The sequence below is a fragment of the Eutrema salsugineum genome, unplaced genomic scaffold, assembly GCF_000478725.1.
Source record: "Eutrema salsugineum unplaced genomic scaffold, Eutsalg1_0 scaffold_22, whole genome shotgun sequence".
Taxonomy (NCBI): Eukaryota; Viridiplantae; Streptophyta; class Magnoliopsida; order Brassicales; family Brassicaceae; genus Eutrema; species Eutrema salsugineum.
In genome coordinates, this window is record NW_006256812.1 from 1,759,804 (window position 1) to 1,779,299 (window position 19,496).

Consider the following 19,496-nt stretch of genomic DNA (forward strand, 5'->3'; position numbering starts at 1 on the left):
CAATTTTAAAAATTTTATATATAAAAGAAACAATCTTAAAAATTAATTTAAAATACAATATCATAAATATAAAAAAAATATAATCATTATTTGCGATATGTATTAGTATGTTATTATAAATAATTTTAAAAATTTTATCCAAAAGAATTAAAAATCAATTTAAAATATAATATCTTTAAAAAAAAGTTAAGAATTATATAAAATTACAATAAATATCAATTATTATCAATCAATTAATAAAAAACTGTTTATATTCTAGTGTTTTAAAACTTGATATTAAAATTTTTTTTTAATAAATGATAACTTTAAATTATAAAAGTGACACATGTCATCTCCATATCAATTTAAAATGATGATGTGTCACTCATATGGAGAGAATTGATCATCTTTTATATATAAGATTATTAGAATCAAAATCCAATGTATATTGCAGAGATTTTAGAATCTAAATAAATGAATCCATAAAACTGATATCAAATTTTAAATCTAGAAGATTATAAAACCTAGAAAATTCATTTTTAAATTCATTATTGAATAACATCCCTAACACATGAAATCCCACATGCATTTGAAAGAACCGGATAGTCTTGTCATTTACCTATTCCACGATAAATCTTTCAAATAAACTGAAATCTCATGTGTTGGTTTTCTAACGATTTTCTCATTAATGACGATAGAGAGATGAAGCTAATGGTGACCAATAACCTGAGTATTTGAGACATCTTTTGCTTGATTGTGTGTTTGTTTTGAGAACGTTGAATTTGAATACGTACAAGTTCAAGTATTGGCTCAGGTTCAAGTTCAACTATGTTCACAACAAGTATTTGAACTACGATATAGTTGTAAAACAGAATTGGTTCATTGTGTATTTTTTTCAAAGCTGTACTTGTTGCAGCTATTGCTGAGCAGTTTTCACTTGTCATTTCTTTCAAACACCAGAGCTAATTACTGAGGCAAGGAGTTCTTAAGACTAAGCTGAATGCTGACACGAGCCACATTAGGAGCTGCCTTCAGAATCTCCTTCTCTGCATCTTCAGCAGCTCTCATGGCGTCCCTGCAGATAAGCCAAATACTTGTCAGATGGTTACAAGAGTAACCAAATAAATGGCGTACAAGTGCAGAGATGGAAGAGCTTTACTGAATTGTCATGGTCGATGGCATTGCGACTTCGATTTGGAGCAAGATCTTGCTGTGCGACAAGTGGGGTGTAACTCGTTTGATCGTCATTTTCTGCAGATATGTGGAAGATTCAATTGGCTTTAAAATTAATAAACAGAAATAGCTGGAGGTTGAGTTAGGTCTGAATTATAGAAACAATAAACAGAGCACCTCAGAAAACTGTGACGAAAAAATGTCTGAGACAGTGGCTTCGACATGTTTAATCTCTACGCAGATGTTACTTTCTTGATTACTTTCCATATTTGTATTATCGTGATCCATCATGCTACATGAAAAATGTAAAAAGGCTGGATCTGCAAGGACAAGTTGAGATTATAGCTAAGACCAACAAGCAATGGATACCTATATTTTCACAGTGCAGCATGCTGCATACCTATATGAATGAAAACTTCAGAGACTTCAGGATGGTTCTCATTGATCTGTCTCCGTACATATTCTCCTACCTCATGTGCAACACTCACACTGGAAAAGGGATCTACCTGTAAGGAAAAGGCGGTAATTAATTATTTTTCAGAGAGAATTTTTTCTAGTCGATACAGAAGGAAGCAGCGCTCGCCGCTCACCACAATGTGTACATCAAGATACAACGATGAGCCAGCTCTCCTACCCCTTAGCCGATGACATCCCTATGGATAAGAAAAATATTGACATTCATTAGCAATCACTTACAAAAAAAAAAAAAAAAAAGCTTTCTGATTAAAGAGAGACTGCATCTAGAAAAGAAAATACTATATATCAATGTTTATTTATTCGAATGCCTATCATCGTGATATGTACAGGGATCCATAATCCATACCTTGACTCCTTCAACCTGTAATATGGTTTGCCTTACTGGCTCTAATTGCTGAGCTGGTATAGCAGCATCCACCAGTTCCAAGACACTAAACAAATGAAATGAAATTTCACCAATGAAAATGGTGTAACCATTATTCCATGTTCAAGCTAATACACCCTTTATATATATACACCCTCAGAGAAAGGCGTGAGTACCTTTGGTGTCCCGTTTCCAGTCCAGCTTTGAAAATCATTGCCGAGACAACAAGACCGGCTAGGGGATCTAAAAAGTGAACTCCGAGAATAGAACCTCCTGCAGAGAAGTAATTTTTCATGATTTTTCCAAAACTTCACGTCTCCCTTTATTAACAGCCATATGCTTTAAGCATTTACTCGTTGGATATAAATGCTTACCAACTCCAACCAGTGCAACTACAGAAGAAATTGCATCTGATCGGTGATGCCATGCATTTGCCATCATCAATCCACTCCCTCGTTTTTCTCCTGCTCGTTTTGTGATCCAGTAAAGCCTGAGAAGCATAAGGTTCAGGCAGAATGATCAAAATAAGCGAACAGATATGGATGAAGGAATAGCACCAAAAAAATATATTTCCAAATCTCTTCCTGTTTCAGTGATAACTACACAAATCGGGAGAAGCAAATCTAACCAAAGTAAATCAAAACAAGTTAATATTGTCTACTTTGAGCCGAGGTTAAGCTATGAGCTATCACAAACTTGTTGAATATAAAGAGTGATAATAAACTATCTTTTGTACCCTTCCTTGATAGAAATGGAAGCAATAGTCACACTCAAAGCGAGAATGGGATGACTCATATCAATTCCGTGATGATGTCCACCATGAATCTGCTGAACCACCTCAGGAGCTGCGGACAGTGCACTCTACATATGCGAAAGGAAGAGAGAAAAAGATATCTCAGCGCCAACTCACATTAGCATAGATAATGTGCACATTATAGTAAACCAAACATCTAAAAATGTTTTTTTCCCTTCTTTTCTGTAGAGCGACCAATGCAGGATCGTTACAGTGAAAGTTGAGCTGGAGAAACCTTAGTCTTTATTTATAGTAGATATCAATATCTCATCAGTCAAATCCAATGGGACATGCTAAAACCAACGATTTGGAGATGAAGATGAGCATAATACTAGTGAAAAATGAAAGAGCGAAAAAAAGAGAGAGTCATCTGTAAAAGCTCATACAAGTAAAAGGTGGAAAGCATGCCACGCAATACCACAGCCAGTTGCCAAAAGCATGCCAGAGATTCCGAGGGCTCCGAGAGTTTCAAATTTACCGTGACCTGCGGGAAGGAGAAATTCGTGTGGAAAACGTAAAGCTCCTAAAAAAAATAACAATCCAAGCTAGTGATGGGGAACCAACCAACCATAGGGATGTTCTTTGTCCTTAGGAACATTTGCAGCTCTGTAAGAGAAGAGAGCAACACCACTTAGAACCTGAGAGAGAGAGAGAGAGAGAAAGAAAGGATCGTTTCACAATTTGTGTGTATGCATGAATCGAGAGAATCATTGAAAGGGATTATTACCACATCGGAAACGGAATGAGCAGCGTCCGCGATAATCGCTGTGCTGCCGCAGAGATAACCGGTGAGAGCTTTTCCGACAGATAAACCGATATCTGCGGTGAGACCAAGCCGGAAAATCTTCTCCCCTTCTTCTTTAGACCTTTGATGTTGGTGATCAGATTCAGGGGGGTGAGAGTGCCCAAAATGCCACCTTCTGGGGAGATCGAAACTAGGGTTTTCCGAGGAAGATTGCCGGAGTGGTGACTGTAGAAGATGATGACGGTGAAGGGATAATCGAGAAAGGGACGACCTACAAATGGTTTTCAGCACGATACCCATTCAGCTAATCGAATCAATCAGAAGAAACCAACATCGGATCTATCTCTGTCTCTAGGATTTCAAGATCAAAATCGATATCCACAATCTGATCAAAGACTGACTCACTCCAAAGACAATTCCTTTTCTTTTCTTTTCTCTCTCTCTCTCTTTTTTTTTTTTTGGCCGTCTTGAGTTTTTAATTTAGAAAAACAGAGTATTTCAAAACCACAATGGCAGTTTCCATCCTTCCCAAGCTTGAGTTTTGATTGTATCCTTTTACCTATCCCATTGTTTATTGATGATAAGTAGTGAAAAGCAGTTCATCGATTAGAAAATGCTGAGTGTTTTTAAGGGACGATCGGATTTCAGGTCACACGTTAGCTCTGTAGACTTTCCTGATGTTCGAGTCCACAGATCCAAAGCTTATTTCCCAGCCTAACTCAGCAGTTTTCTATCAAAGGCTTTTAGATTTGAAAGCCTTTGTTAGAGCATTGCATATGGTAAAACCAAAGAGCTTGTTCTGCCTTGTTTTTCAACTCCACATGTTCTTGATGATTGAGGCTTGACTACTGTATAATGAATTCAACTTTGTTAATCAACTCTCCCTTTATTACCAAAAATGGAATACACTAAAAAGTCTTCTCTAAACAGGCAAACAAAGAAAAGCTCAGAGATTGGTGTATCCTCTATACACATCCATCAACTCAGGCAACTCCTCCTCGTACTTGATCACGAGCTTCTCCAAGAACACTTTCTCCACAGGGACCAACAATGACGTCAAGCTCCAGTCTTGCTTCACCATCCCCTTGGATGCCAAAACCTTAATCACGGAACATCTTGGGATAATCCTCTTGTCTAGGCTGAAGAAGAGAACGACGGGACACTTTGCGATCGATCTAGGCGCCAGATTCATCTCCTTGACAAGAAACTCCATCGTCGTGTTGATCTTCCTCTCCGAGAGCATCATACAGTGCGGGTGCTTATTGAATGCGCACATGATGTCGTCTGCGGACCAGCCCCATCTCTGGTAGACCTCGAAACACTTGTCCCATATGGACTTGTTGCATTTCCCAGAGAGAGCGTGAATGGCCAGCACAAAGGTTGATTTTTGGGGATTGAATCCCATGGCTTTGGCCTGCGTCGTGATTGCGCGGAAGTCGTGGTTCTTTTGCATCACAGCCTCGGGGAAATGGGTGAGGAGGAGCTGGATGCATTTATCGGGGACGCCCATCTCGGACATGTAGTTGATGTTGGGGACGAGGTTCTTGGTGTGGTCCTCGAGGAAAACCCAGGTGGTCCGGCGAAGCGCAGCGACGATCTTGGTGTCGGAGTCGAGAACGCTCTTGAGGAAATTGTAGGAAGGGATAAGCTGGTTGGCGAGGCTCCTGGTCAAGATGGTGGGATCAGAGGCAAGGGTTCGGGCGAGTAAGGATTTGGAGACGCCGATGGAGAGGAAGAATCGGAGTTTTGGGAGGAGAACGGATTGAGCATTGGCGAGCAGCAAAACGGGGCGTTTCTTGACGAGGCTGGAGATCTGGGCGGTGGAGAATCCATGGTCGCGAAGGAGGCTCAGGACGGTGTTGGGGCGTTCGGGAGAATCAAGCAGGAGCTTACGAGCGGCTACGATGGCGTAATCCGGAGATAACCCACAAGAGTCGACAAGATAATCAATGGTGAAGGAGAGTCTCTTGTGCTCATCATCTTTAGGGTTTTTGGTAGAAGAAAACTGAGCGTGAAGAGAGAAGACGCAGAGTGGTCTCCGATTACAAGGCAGTAAGGAGAAGGTTGTTGTTGTTGTTGTAATCCGAAAGGGAAAGGGAAAGGAAAGGAAGTGCCTTGTCCTTTGAAGAGCCATATGTGGGAGAGACTCAGAGAGAAGAGACACTCTTTAACTCTGCTGAATGCTATACACTATTCGTCTTCTTAGGGTGGGCCGATCTATCCTTAAATGGGCTTATTTATGGTCTTAATGGGCTAAACAAAAAAAGGTGACCACTTGTCTCTCTCTCTCTCGCTGAGAGAGAGGGTTAGTAAGTGCAATGAAACTGCCCTCTTTTTTTTTCACATGTTGGCCACTCGCGCGCTATCCTCGCCCAAGGACCTTACCGTCATTCTCACAAAAATAACAATTAATTAATAATTACTAATTAGTTTACTGCAGGAAAAAAAGACAAAATTTATTTGTTTTCTCTCAAGAAGTAGTAGTATTTTCTCTTGGAAATATCTTCCCGTCTCTGGGATTCTTTTACTTGACGACCCAAGGACCAAGAGAGAACAAAAAAGAAGAAATACTACATAAAAAAAATGTGAAATTAATCGAACTACAAAAACATAAAATAAAAAAGAAAAGAGAGAGAGAGAGAGAAATTGAAAGCTAAAAAAAGAAACACTGCAGAGGGCAGACCGTACGGTATTTCCTGAAGGGCGAAAGAGGAGAGAGAGAGAGAGAGAGAGGAAGAAGAAGAAAGAAGCTCAATCAATCACTGTCGAAGAAGCATCTCCTCTCAGCTTTCGTTGTAATCTCGCCCTCGAAATCGGCTTCTCCGGTAAATCTCCGACTTTTTTGACATTTCTCCATTACTCTCTCTCTCTCTCTCTCGCTAGAGGGGGTGTGTAGGTGTGTAGGTGAGTTTTACTAACTTTACTGTACAACACGAAATCCCTAAAAAAAAAAGGGCTTTCGATGGACATGTATGGACGCAATCCGCCGATGAATGCCTCTCAACCCGCTGAATGGACCCCCGGAGATGCCGACACCGGCCTCGATGGTCTCTTCTTCCTTTCCTCCTTTTTGATTCGCATGCGCCTTGATTCTCAGCTGCAGCATGTCCTTTTTAGGGTTTCCGCGACTGAATTTGTTCTGCTCTTAATCTGCAGAATCGATGTGGCAATTAAGGCTGGGCAGTGAGACGTACCCAGAGAGACCAGGTGCCCCTGACTGTGCCTACTACATGCGAACTGGTGTCTGTGGTTACGGCAATAGATGTCGTTACAACCATCCTCGCGATCGTGCCACCGTACTTTCTCCTCTTTCTTTCTCTGCAACCATTCTAGGAATTAACTCCTTTTTTTGTATCCGTAATGTGGAAAGTCATAAGCTTTAGTCTTGGAACAACTTGTTACTCTCTGCATTTCCCTAGCCTGTTTTCTTCTTACTAGTGCTCCGAGAATGTAGCTTCTATGATGCTCTATGGCCAGACATTTGCTTTAATAAACAGCTTGCAAAGCTCTTTTGCATCTATGTAGGTTGAAGCAGCTGTTAGAGCTACCGGTCAGTATCCTGAACGCATAGGTGAACCCCCTTGTCAGGTAACCCCCGACGAGTCATCTTGAATCTTCTATTGATAAAACATCTCTTTTTTCTTTCTTTCTTTTCTAGTGATTATCGAGCCTGTATATTTCTCGGCTTATTTATTTTATTTTTTTGCAGTTTTATTTGAAAACTGGAACCTGTAAATTTGGGGCTTCATGCAAATTCCACCATCCAAAGAATGCAGGTGGATCCATGAGCCACGTTCCTTTAAATATTTATGGATACCCAGTACGAGAGGTTAGCTTTGTTTCCTTGTTTATGTACATTACCATGTACAACAAATCTAATACAGGTCTGTTTTTGGGTTTCATGCTCTGTTAATAAAAATATATTGAAAAAAACTCTTTGTAGGGTGAGAAAGATTGTTCCTACTATTTGAAAACGGGGCAATGCAAATTTGGTATAACCTGTAAATTTCATCATCCTCAGCCTGCTGGTACAACAGTTCCTCCACCACCAGCATCTGCACCTCAGTTTTATCCATCGGTGCAGTCACTAATGCCTGACCAGTATGGAGGTCCATCCTCTAGCTTGAGAGTTGCAAGAACTCTTCTTCCCGGTTCCTATATGCAAGGCGCCTATGGTCCCATGCTATTAACCCCAGGGGTCGTTCCTATTCCAGGCTGGAGTCCTTACTCGGTACCCCTTTTACATCCTTGTATCATCAATACAATTTTCTTCTTCTTTTTGTCGACCAATTCAATACAACTGCCACTTTTTTTTTTGTCTACTCTCTCTCTCTCTCATACTTTTGCTTTTGATCCAGGCACCTGTGAGCCCTGCTCTATCTCCTGGTGCGCAGCACGCTGTTGGGGCAACTTCTTTATACGGAGTTACACAGCTCTCTTCCACCACTGCTTCGCTTCCCCCCGGGGTTTATCCATCTCTGTCTTCCCCGACAGGTATTCTTCAGAAAGAACAGACCTTTCCAGAGAGACCCGGTGAACCAGAGTGCCAATACTACCTAAAGACAGGAGATTGTAAGTTTGGAACATCTTGCAAGTTCCATCATCCTCGAGATCGGATCCCGCCAAGAGCTAATTGCGTCCTCAGCCCCATTGGCCTTCCTCTACGCCCGGTATGCTCCTTATTAAAAAAGCCATGCACGTTTGACAGTTACAATCTCTGGGCTCAGATCATAATCTCTTAACTTGGGTTGAAAACAGGGTGTGCAACGCTGCACCTTCTACGTACAAAACGGCTTCTGTAAGTTTGGATCAACATGTAAATTTGATCATCCAATGGGAACCATCAGATACAATCCTTCTGCGTCCTCTCTCGCTGATGCACCGGTGGCTCCTTACCCAGTGAGCTCTCTCTTGGGTGCTCTTGCAGCCGCCCCTTCTTCTTCATCGACTGAGCTCATATCTGGCGCTGCAAAAGATCCCTACTTGTCCGGTCTGCCTACTTCAAGAAGCACATCTAACATCTCTGCAGGTTTGATATTCTCCCAAAGCACCGGCGGCTCAGTTCCATTCTCTGACCTGCAACTCTCGAGCCAGACCTCTCTTCCTCTTACCGGTAGCAGAATCACAAGACAAGGCCGCGAAATTCGTCGATCCTTTTGAATTGGTACGGGCTCTGGATCACCTTTTGCAATTCTTAATCTATATGATTATTATTATTAATATATATAGAAGCATGTGATGTGAATTTATATATATAATCCCCGTCCCTAAACCCAAGAAAGAAAAAAAAAAAAGCTTTTTGGGTAGAAACTGAGTGAGAATCATATATATATAAGAGCAAATGTATATGTGCATATATCAGAAGCCAAAGACAACAAAACCAAAAAAAAAAACAAGAAAAAGGCTTCATTTTTTTTTTCCTGTGTATAATGTTTGTATAGAGACGGACAAGGTTTCTTTGTTTTGTCCGTACTTCTACTTCAGATCCATTGTGGCTGAAAAAAAAAAAAACAAAAACTCAAATTCTCTTCTTCGTTTAGATTTTTTGTAATTGTTTTTTTTCCTTTGCGAATCGGTGACGTACGAACTTCTCTTTGTGTTAAGATATGTTCTTAATTTGCAGTTGAAACATGTGTGTAGTTACTGTTTTACTTCTTCGCACGTCAGATATGTTATGGTGAGGAAAAACCGTTGTACATGTTACTACATACTAGTCGTTTCCCCCGCAAGAGTTAACTTGTAGACATAAAACAAAAATTAGAAGCAGCCCAAATAAAAAGAAAATATAGAGTTATGAAAGGGCTTTTATACGAACTAAGCCCAGTAATTACCGGTTAGCCTTATCGGCCCACCAAAAATCTTACGGATCGAAATACAGGTGTAAGAAAAAAAGTAGTAAGAGATTTTTCTTACAGGTAAAGACTTGTTTGCATCATCATGTTGTCAACGCGTTGTACTGATTCTGATCAAAAGGGAGAAAGAATCTTAAGACCTCTCTAAATCTATGGACGGTCGAGATGCTAACTCAATTAATAATTTCTATTTTATATAACCGGTTCTGCGTCTTGTCACGTCCTCGCTTCCCCGACAAGGCATTTATTTATCTTTCTTACCAGAATTTAGATGAGGATATTTACAAGGGAATAATGAATTAAGAAGGAACATAAAGCTATATCAATGACAAAATTCTCTTACCATACTATTATTATTTTTCTAAGTAGTTTTATTTTTTCTTCTAAACAACTTTATATACCAGAAGAAAAACAAAGAAACTATCTAGTCATAACAAAATATCGCATTATATAAACATACACAAAGAGCTCGTGTTGCATGTGTCATAGCATCAAGACTCTCTTCTACGAGCTCGACAAGGACCCATATGGCCGAGACATGGAACGAGCTCTCTTCAAGACCTTCGGTTCAAACCAGTCTATCCCGGCGGTTTTTATAGGCGGGAGATACGTCGGCTCAGCTAAAGACGTCATCTCATTCCACGTGGATGGCTCGCTTAAGCAGATGCTAAAGGACTCCAAAGCCATTTGGTTGTGATTACTATTAATTCGCGTACATATATATATACGATCTACACTTGTTTATTAAGGCTATACATAATACATATATGCGGATGTGTCTTAAATGTGTTGACACCATGAATTATAGTATAAGATTATGCATTTCTTGCTCCCCCTCCGTGTCAACTAATATTGACCTAATCTCCAAGACAAAGAGCATAAATCTTCTATAGGTGCTATACCGTTTTTTAGTTAAGAATAAAAGAGATACGCAAATGCTTAGCTAAGCCTACAAAATAATCGGAAAAGTAAACAAATTAAGAATAGAGCAGCTGATAACTCATGCGTGTGATCCACACGTGCGTCCGGAAGAGAAACATTAGGAAAGCAAAGAATAATATATAAGAAGAAAGAAAGAACATTTATTTTATTTTTTTAAAAGAAAGAATATTTGTCTTTGGCAAGTTGATGTTGGCGGAATCACCATGTACTATGCATATATATGTTTTTTTTTTTTTTTTTAGTCTATTTTATTTTATTTCATTCCAACCCTTCAAAAGGAACATCGTTTTGATTACAGGAGTGAATAAAAAAGACCCAAGAAAAAGAAGTAGAAAATATATAGGAAACACATGTGAAACGGGAAATGAGTAGTCAAGGCTGTCACAGCTGGATGTATTTGAACCAAGTGTATATGAAGCTTTCGTGATCAGGAGAAATGGAAGAAGTCTGACGGGAAAGGCTTTGAATTTCCTTGCGATCCATACTAGCAAGCTTAGCTCTGATGATTAGTTGAATTTCCCTGATAATAATAGAGGTTGACTTAAAAATTGCATTGTGCAACCGTGAGTTTCGTTCTCTCCATAAGGAATAGACCACCGCTTGTAGAACGATCTTGAAAATAGTATTAAGCTTTGCATTCCGAGAAGGATTACGAACCCAGGAGACTATATCAAGAAGGAGAGTAGGAGGCGAGAGAGTCCGGTGAGTGAAGAATGAGGTCCAAACTTCCTTGGAATAAGAGCAATCGAACAGAATATGAGCTTTGCATTCCGGATAAGAGTTACACAAAAGACACTCTTCTGGGACATTCAAACCCCAACTACGCAAACGGTCCCTTGTTGGTAATCTGTCACGCATAAGGATCCAAAAAACAAAAGCTTGTTTTGGAATGCAATCTCTAAACCAAGTAGATCCGTACTAAGGGACAGCTGGGGCTGGCGGATGAAGGAGTTTCCAAGTTTTAGAAGTTGAAAACATACCCGGAGGTTCATTTGCAGAGTTTCTCCAAAGGAAGAAATCCTCTTGTTCAGAAGAAGTATCAGGTGGAATTTGGGGAAGACAGCCCCGCAGCAAAACCAGAATCGGATGTCTTCCGTTTGAAATAGCCCATAAACCATTTGTGCATGCTTGAGAGACCGTTGCAGATGAAGATATTCCAGTAACCGTTGGACCAGGAGGTCCAGTTAAATCAATTAGGGGTCCCAGAGAAGTCCAATCACCATGCCAGAACAGAGCTTTCCTTCCATTTTTGACCTGACAGGCCATAAAGGAACGCGCCATGACTCGAAGCTTCAACAGTTTCCGCCAAATCCAGCTCCCGGACCGATTGAAATCTGCGGACCAAAGAGTTTCTCCTTAATAATATTCTTCTTGATCCAGGCAACCCATAGAGACCCGTTTTCAGCAAATATCAGCCAAATCAATTTTAGACTGTAGACTTGGTTGGAGTCTTTAATCTTCCTCAAACCCAAACCTCCTTCTTTCTTAGGAATACAAACATAGTTCCAAGCAATTTTGGCCCCGCGGGCAGAATCAGACGCACCACTCCATAAGAATGCATTGCACACCTTCTCAAGGAGGTCGATGCAACCTTTTGGCAAAGGAAAAACTGATGCCCAAAAGTTTATGATGCTGAAGAGAACCGATTGGATAAGTTGAAGCCTTCCTGCAAAGGAGAGATGACGGACAGTCCATGATGAAATCCTTGCTTTGACTTTATCAATTAAAGGTTGATAATCTTGAGGTTTCATCTTATGAGGTAACAAAGGAAGGCCAAGAAATCTGACCGGAAGAGACCCCTGCTGTAACCCAAACGAGTCCGCTAATTCTCGAGAAGCCACCAGATTATTTCCATCAACAAACAGACAAGACTTACTCAGATTTAGAGCTAAACCGGAAACCCCTTCAAAATCACGCAAAACACGTAATATACCGTCCAAAGACCTCTGAGATCCATCAAAGAAAATGAGAACATCATCTGCAAAACTCAAATGGGTAATGAGAGGCTCATGACAAAGAGGATGAAGGTTAAAAACACCTTCACGAGCTGCCCTATCCAAATCTCTGGATAGAATATCCATTGCCAAAACAAAAAGAGATGAGGAAATGGGGTCACCTTGCCTTAACCCTTTTTTTCGGGGAAAGAACCCTACTAATTCTCCATTAAGAGCCACCGAGTAGTGAGGAGTGCTGATACACTGATTAATCCATTCAATAAAACCATCAGGAAGATCATAAGCTTTTAGAATATTTAACACAAAATTCCATTCCACACTATCATAAGCCTTTGAAATATCGATCTGTAGACAGCCCCGAGAAGTATCACCAGGTTTATTGAAATCGACTACAAGTTCGGATGCAAGAAGAACGTTCTCGCACAGTAATCTGCCTTGAACAAACCCTGCCTGATTTCTTTGCACTGAGTCAGCTGTAAAAAGCTTGAGCCGAGAAGCCAAAATACGGGAAATAACCTTGTAGACTGTGTTACATAAGGATATCGGTCTAAATTGTCTAAGCTTAGAAGCTCCAGGAACCTTTGGAATTAGAGCAATGACTGTGGAATTCACTTGCCTGTGCATTGAGGATGTCAAGAAAAACTCCTTAACTGCCTTAATTAAATCGGCTCCAACTAAAGACCAAGAAGAGATGAAGAACTCGACAGTAAACCCGTCAGGCCCAGGGGCTTTACTCTTGGGTAAGGAAATAACAGAAGCTATGATCTCTTCATCGGAAGGAATAACACACAGCTGGGCTGAAATGGCGCTTGAACATCGAAAAGGATGAAGACTCTTTAAGTGATCAACAGAGTAGGGGTGGACGCCTGGATTTGCAGATCCTAAAAGGTCCATATAATACTGTGTAACCATATTTTTAAGCTGAGGAGGATCCGAAATTCTGACATTTGCATTGTCGAAGAGAAAGTGGATTATATTCCTGGAAAGATTGGCAACAACAGACTTGTGGAAGAACCTGGTATTAGAATCTCCCTCCGACATCCAGCGAATTCGGGACTTGAATCTGAAGAAGTTTTCCTCAGCAGACGCGAGAAATAACCACTTATCTTTAGCTATTTTCTCATCTTCGAATAAAGCTGGAATTGGGTTGGATAACAGCCTTTTTTGAATAGACTCCAAATTCTCAAAATCCTCCTTGGTCCTAGACTGAATGTTACTGAAACTGCGTTGATTCAAAGACTTGCAGCAAAGTTTCGCGGACCTCAAACGCTGATATAAGGTAACCATATGACCCGCTGGGTTGACCAAACAGTTCCAAGCACATGCCATAAGACCTGAATACTCCGGGTGAGAAGAATAAAAAGAGAAGAAGGTAAAGCGAGTCTTCCTCCTTACAGATTCGTTTGACAAGGAGACAATGCAAGGGGAATGATCAGAGCTTCCCGGGGCATCAAAATAAGCGCTTGAGGAGGGAAAACTGTCCTGCCAGCTTTCATTAATGAGAGCTCGGTCAAGCTTCCTGGACTTGGGGTTTGAGGGGCTCTTGTTGCTCCAGGTAAAGAAGCATCCCCGATGGGAAAGATCGAATAAGCGAGAAGAAGACAGACAGTCCTGGAGATCGTTCATACCTTGAAGAGAGACGATGCTCGGATGGAGGGAGTAAGCTTCCGACAAGGATAAAACTTGGTTGAAATCGCCCATGACTAACCAAGGATGATTGCCTAGAAGAGTTGAATTAGACAAATGGTCAATCGTTTCCCACAGAGAACGCCGTTCAGAGTATGTGTTCCGAGCATAGATGAGGGCTACAGTAAATGATTGAGTGGAGACTGGATTAAAAATTCCGCAGAGCATAATCTGGTCTGTCTTCATATAGGTAACAACTGATAGAAGGGGATTCCAAATGACCAGAATTCTTCCGTTTACTGCTTCCTCCGAATGGTTTGAATCAAAATTCCATCTAGGGAACACTTGCCGCATGAACTGATCTAAATTTTCTTGTTTCACATGTGTTTCCAAAAAGCCGCCAAATAAAGGACGGTTGGTGGAGAGCCACCTCTTAACTGATAACTGCCGAGAGTCGCCACAAAGGCCTCGTATATTCCAACAAAAACACTTCATAAGAAGTCAAAAGGGGAGTGCAGAGCACTAGGCTTTTAAAACTAAGGACAAATTGCAAGGGCAATTTTCCTTAGAGCCAGAATCAGGAATAGAACGAGGAGATCGAGACGATGACGGGCCAGATGCAGAAGCAGATAATAAAAGGAGGGTTTGACGTTGTTTCCTTCTAGCATTACGCCGAGCTGATGCGGTAACAAAATGGGGAGCTTCAGCTTCAAAAGCAGCTATGCGCTGCCTCATTATACGCTGAGCTGTCTGAATCAGTTCCTCTTCCTCTGCGAACTGAGAAGACGTAACGGGACGAACAACGAGATTCCGAGCCAATTCAGACGAGGAAGGGGAGGGAGGCTTAGACTTTTTCGCAACTCGAGTCCAGCCTCCAGAGTCGCTACCTTCACTTTCCAGAATAGGAGAAGAAGAGCAAGAGGGAAGACTTCTAGAACGAGATAGAGCCGATGGAGGCACATCTGCTGCTGGAGCAATAGTAGGGACTTTAATAATTTGGACACACTGAACCACCAGAGGAACAGGGTTTGCCTTCCCCACAGAATCCGATTTAATACCAGAACTAGATATAATTCCTTCAGGACACCTGAGCTCCAAGTGCCCAAATTCCTTAAATCGCCTACATCGTGGAGGAAGACTAGGATAAGATGCAAAAACAACCACTGAATTTCCCAATTTGTCTGTGACACACACGGACGAAGATCTCTGCTTTGCAAGCTCGACAACAACCTTCAATTTTGCAATGCTGTTTGAGTAAGGAGGAAGCTTCGAAGATTCTGAATGAACAGGAATCCCAATTCCGGAAGCGATGGTACTGAAACCTTGAAACGACCAAAGCTCCTGAGGAAGATTTTTGAAGAGAACCCAAATTGGTGTGTGAACAAGTTTCATCGGTGCCAAATTCGCCAAAGGGGACCAGAGAGAGACGGTGAAAGAGCAATTTCCGGAGTGCCAAAAGCCTACATCTAAAACCCAGTTTCTGGTAACCTCACAAGGTATGTAGATGAGGCAAACTCCAGAAGAGAGACTTTTCACAGAGATTCTCCCTTGCTTACCCTGAATTGGATTTAAATCCGAAAATATTTTCGTTGGGGAAGGAGGATTTCCATGAAAATAAGCAATAAGGTGGTCTTTCCAAACTTGAGAGGATCCAAGGGTGATGGAATCTGGAGCCCTGACAACTGGAGTGCCATCGGAGCCAAATGAAGGAGAAGCCACCTTAGAGAGCTTCTGGTAGAAAGATCTGACTTTCGAAACCCAAGGAGAAGGAAAAGAGTCCTTAAATCCAGAAGCAACAACATCAACTTCTGCAGGAGACGAACCTCCAGAGATAGCCGAAGAGATAACACAGGCCTCCGAAGAGGGAAAGAGGATCTTAGGACAAGCCCCCGCCGGAGCACCCAACTCAGAAATGGGATGGAGGAAAAGTAGATCGGGGGGAACAGGGGGGAGGGAGAAGAGGAGAAGAGAGAGATTCAGTCATAGAGAGAGAGACGAAACAAGAGAAGCGAAGAAAGGGGAGAGGATTATCACCGTCGGCGAGAGGCAAGACGGCGGCGGCGAAGGGTGAAAACCCTAATCGCCTAAGAGCATTTTAAAGAGGAGAGATTTTTTATTCTTAACTTCTTGATTTTTTTCTTTGTCAGGTGCATATATATGTTTTTCTCACCGAAAGCTCGAATCTTTTCTCATTGTTCCTCTCTTTGGCTTAGAGATTCAATCATCGAAGGAGATTTGCTAGGAGAATCCATTAGATTATAAATTGACAGCCTTCTTCTTCTTCGTTTTTTCTTAGTTTATTAAATTTAGGGGCCAATAATATTTTGATAAAATATCCAACATCTCTGTGATGGTTGTTCTAGAGTTTGAGAATGTGGAGCGTTCGATTCCTCGTTATAATTATTTTTGATATATGTTTATATATAAATTTAGACCAATTTTTTTCTTTCCTTTGATCTATAAAAAAAATAATACATGAGTTTTGCTTTAAGACAAAGAGCTTCTATGGCTGAAAGAAAAGAGCTTGCAAAGCCAGAATGAAACTAACTAAGAGCATGTTTATGGGAGAACCCATATTTGTTTTTCTAATTGATATTATATTAATAAATTAATTTGTTCAGACATTTCTTTTTTCTTGAGACCAATACCGTCGCACTACCTGTCACAAATATCATAAGAGTCGATGTTTGTTGGTCTGAAATAAGAGCTGGCTTCAGCAAGATTTAGGTTTTTTTATTTTATTTTTGGTTTAAAAGCAACAAAAAACCCACATAGAACCCTCCTATAAGACCATCATTATCGGGGTATTTAGGGGGTATTTAGATGAGTCTCTAATGTTATTTTAATATTAAAGTTAACAAAAGAGTGAAAATTTTGTGAAAACGTTTCTTATCTGGCGACGATAAGAAACGGTATATTTTGCTACGTGTTACTCGATGAGAGGCTAAAAATTTTTGGGCCAAAAACCCATTTTCTGTTTTGTTTCGACATTTCTTCGAACAGCTTACATGCGCTTCTTCATTGGACAAAACTAACATATCACTCTGGAAGAACAGCAATCTCTGGTGACCCAATTCCTCTCTCACTGTCTTTAATACTACCAAGAAAAATCCGCCCTCGTTTCCGTTGCCGGCGACGTGTTCACTTTCTTCTGTCCACCGTGGTTCAGCTCCTACGCTAAACTCATTCTCTGGGTCAGTGATTTCAAACCTTCCCTCGTCTTCAAACTCACCGAGGCCTCCGTCGACGACCTGACGCGCCACCAGCAAAAACTGATTTCGAGTCTCCGATGAGCGGGAATGGTGGACGGAGAAGAATCAGATGTGGAGGAGAAGAGTCGGTAAGTTTCCAGATGAAAGAAAAACGTTTTTTAAAAGAACCCCCCATTGGACGCTACTAGATTAAGAGTTTCTAATCAAAATTTTTAAACCCAATTTAATATTAAAAAATAGATAAAAAACCCATAAGTGTCTCTCTAAACATGCTCTAAGAATTACAAATGATCTGAGACTTGAGACTTTGATCTTTGCGACGCATACAAGTATCATGGTAATTGTTTTACCAAATTAGTTTGAATATCGGCATATTCGACATACAGTATAAGCTAGTATATAATACCACCGATGAAAATATTAAATAATTTAGGAAATATTTTACGATTTTTTTATCGATGTTTACATGTAAATAAATATTAACACGACTAAAGCCCCAAAAATGCAATGATGTTTATATATCAAACCAAAAAGTAGTGTGCATGTGGGCCATGCCATGCAGAATCACGCACACACGCATCAATTTGTCACTCACTGGCGATCGATGTCAATAAAATTCACGATTAAACTCACAAAAAAGTGAAATTAGTAACAATGTTTCGAATCGTATTCGATCACAATTAATCAACTGCTGAATGGCGATCCAAACAACTGCAGCATTACAGCAGAAATTAAATGAAATTGATTAATAAAGATTTAAAAGTCATAGTAATCAAGTCAAACAGAATACAAATACTGTAATACGAAGAAAAATACTCAAATAGCCTTTTCCGTTGGGCATCTGATATTTATCGTTCTTTTTTTATATTTTCGTATAATAATAATAATAATAATAATAATAATAATAATAATAATAATAATAATTAAAAATTAAATGTTGTTTCTAACAAAAAAGGAAAAATGAAAGAGTAGGAAAAACTCAGTGACTCACGCCCTTCCTATAAATAGGCAAGGGGGTTTCAAGCATTTTTCCATCACTCAAAACCAAAACAAAACACACAACAAGAAGGCCAAATATTAAAAAGCTAAAGATCTCTGATATGGACAAGGTGATGAGAATGTCGTCAGAGAAAGGAGTGGTGATCTTCACGAAGAGCTCATGTTGTCTCTGCTACGCCGTTCAGATCCTGTTCCGTGACCTTAGGGTTCAACCAACGATCCACGAGATCGACAACGACCCTGACTGCCGTGAGATCGAGAAGGCTCTTCTCCGTATCGGCTGCTCTACGGCCGTGCCAGCTGTCTTCGTCGGAGGCAAACTCGTTGGTTCCACCAATGAAGTCATGTCCCTTCACCTTAGTGGCTCTCTCGTCCCCTTGATCAAACCCTATCAGTCACTCCTCTACTAGCTGACTACTGAACCAGCTCATGACTATTCATATATATATATATATATATATATATAATCTTATTAATCAATTAGCTAGCTAGTGAGAATAAAAAATACACTAGCTACTAGCTAGATATTCAGACGAGGTTTTCTTCTGAAATGTGTATGTGTTTAGCTTCTTTTCGTGTTTCAGTCTACTTAATCAACTGGTCTTTGTTGATATACGTATAAGTCTCTCTTAATTTAATTTGTGTTAATGAAAAGAGTATTCAACATGCTTTATTTTCTTTTTGTTAACATTAATTTGGATCTTTAAGTTTCAAAAGAGCTTCCATACGATCTTAACTACGTGAAATACCCAACTGAACCGACGACAACATGTTCTGATAATACTAGGCTAGTCATGGCTTCTCATCATGAAGGTGAAACGGACTATTATTCGGGAAATCTTACTGCTTTATTAATTATGTTAATTGAGTCGGCGGCTTCGGAGATTCGTTTTGTAGTCAAATGCAAACTTGTGATAATTAAATAACATTTTATAAAATATCAAAAACTGCACTTTATTAACTTCTGTACTCTCTAAGGAATAAAAACGTGACGTTAAGTTTTAACTTTGAAGTAACTTGACCACATGAACTCTCCTGATCTGGTTGTTAAAATAAATCTAAATAGCTTATTGAGACCCATTGATCTACCCAATACTAGTCTAAGCGTCGATATTGAGATTTAGTCTTTAGGATTAGTGTTTAGAGTGTACTTTTATTCGCACAAATAAAAAGGAGTGTACTTATTCATGGATGTTTTTTCTTAGCTAGTGCCCATTAATGGAGCAGATATAATTCCAATGGTTAAAATATTAGCATAAACTGATGTGTTTCTACCCTGAAAATTGGGTAAAAAAAAAATGCAATGCTAAGATATTGATGGCCTACTGCGAATAGAAGATCTTTCGCGGTCCAAAGTATACATATCATGGCTAGACGAA

The 19,496-nt window shown here is 40.1% G+C and overlaps 4 protein-coding genes across 5 annotated transcripts; 2 read left to right on the top strand and 2 right to left on the bottom strand.

Moving 5' to 3' along the window:
- Positions 1-751: 751 nt before the first annotated feature.
- LOC18015600 (metal tolerance protein C1) lies at positions 752-4,130 on the bottom strand. 2 transcript variants are annotated; one of them, XM_006397914.2, is made up of 12 exons: positions 3,514-4,130; positions 3,355-3,424; positions 3,173-3,270; positions 2,730-2,854; positions 2,368-2,483; positions 2,170-2,266; positions 1,976-2,060; positions 1,743-1,805; positions 1,553-1,658; positions 1,330-1,472; positions 1,139-1,230; positions 752-1,054 (listed from the first exon to the last, which is right to left on the bottom strand). In XM_006397914.2, the coding sequence occupies exons 1-12, from the start codon at positions 3,829-3,831 to the stop codon at positions 946-948; spliced, it is 1,422 nt and encodes a 473-aa protein (XP_006397977.1). In that variant the 5' UTR covers positions 3,832-4,130; the 3' UTR covers positions 752-945. The 2 variants fall into 2 exon arrangements, with proteins under 2 accessions (XP_006397977.1, XP_024010771.1); XM_024155003.1 differs by having other exon boundaries at positions 789-1,054; positions 3,351-3,424; positions 3,514-3,824.
- A 277-nt stretch (positions 4,131-4,407) lies between these two features.
- LOC18015812 (transcription termination factor MTERF9, chloroplastic) lies at positions 4,408-5,687 on the bottom strand. The gene has a single exon (XM_006397915.2). The coding sequence runs from the start codon at positions 5,663-5,665 to the stop codon at positions 4,478-4,480; it is 1,188 nt and encodes a 395-aa protein (XP_006397978.2). The 5' UTR covers positions 5,666-5,687; the 3' UTR covers positions 4,408-4,477.
- Positions 5,688-6,151: 464 nt separating this feature from the next.
- LOC18015813 (zinc finger CCCH domain-containing protein 32) lies at positions 6,152-8,996 on the top strand. The gene is made up of 8 exons (XM_024155051.1): positions 6,152-6,356; positions 6,486-6,578; positions 6,688-6,827; positions 7,057-7,119; positions 7,241-7,360; positions 7,475-7,762; positions 7,890-8,201; positions 8,290-8,996. Exons 2-8 carry the CDS (start codon positions 6,494-6,496, stop codon positions 8,689-8,691), a joined length of 1,410 nt encoding a protein of 469 aa, XP_024010819.1. The 5' UTR covers positions 6,152-6,356; positions 6,486-6,493; the 3' UTR covers positions 8,692-8,996.
- A 9,174-nt stretch (positions 8,997-18,170) lies between these two features.
- Positions 18,171-18,776, top strand: LOC18015816 (glutaredoxin-C13). The gene has a single exon (XM_006397919.2). The coding sequence runs from the start codon at positions 18,219-18,221 to the stop codon at positions 18,525-18,527; it is 309 nt and encodes a 102-aa protein (XP_006397982.1). The 5' UTR covers positions 18,171-18,218; the 3' UTR covers positions 18,528-18,776.
- The last annotated feature ends 720 nt before the right edge of the window (positions 18,777-19,496 follow it).

Excerpts from the sequence above, each read along its gene's own strand:
- LOC18015600 (XM_006397914.2), bottom strand. The coding sequence starts at position 3,831 with ATGGGTATCGTGCTGAAAACCATTTGTAGGTCGTCCCTTTCTCGATTA. Across the intron at positions 3,425-3,513 it reads CTCATTCCGTTTCCGATGTG|GTTCTAAGTGGTGTTGCTCT; the intron begins GTAATAATCCCT and ends TCTCTCTCTCAG. Across the intron at positions 3,271-3,354 it reads GGACAAAGAACATCCCTATG|GTCACGGTAAATTTGAAACT; the intron begins GTTGGTTGGTTC and ends TCCTTCCCGCAG.
- LOC18015816 (XM_006397919.2), top strand. The coding sequence starts at position 18,219 with ATGGACAAGGTGATGAGAATGTCGTCAGAGAAAGGAGTGGTGATCTTC.
- LOC18015812 (XM_006397915.2), bottom strand. The coding sequence starts at position 5,665 with ATGGCTCTTCAAAGGACAAGGCACTTCCTTTCCTTTCCCTTTCCCTTT.
- LOC18015813 (XM_024155051.1), top strand. The coding sequence starts at position 6,494 with ATGGACATGTATGGACGCAATCCGCCGATGAATGCCTCTCAACCCGCT. Across the intron at positions 7,120-7,240 it reads TAGGTGAACCCCCTTGTCAG|TTTTATTTGAAAACTGGAAC; the intron begins GTAACCCCCGAC and ends ATTTTTTTGCAG. Across the intron at positions 7,361-7,474 it reads ATGGATACCCAGTACGAGAG|GGTGAGAAAGATTGTTCCTA; the intron begins GTTAGCTTTGTT and ends AACTCTTTGTAG.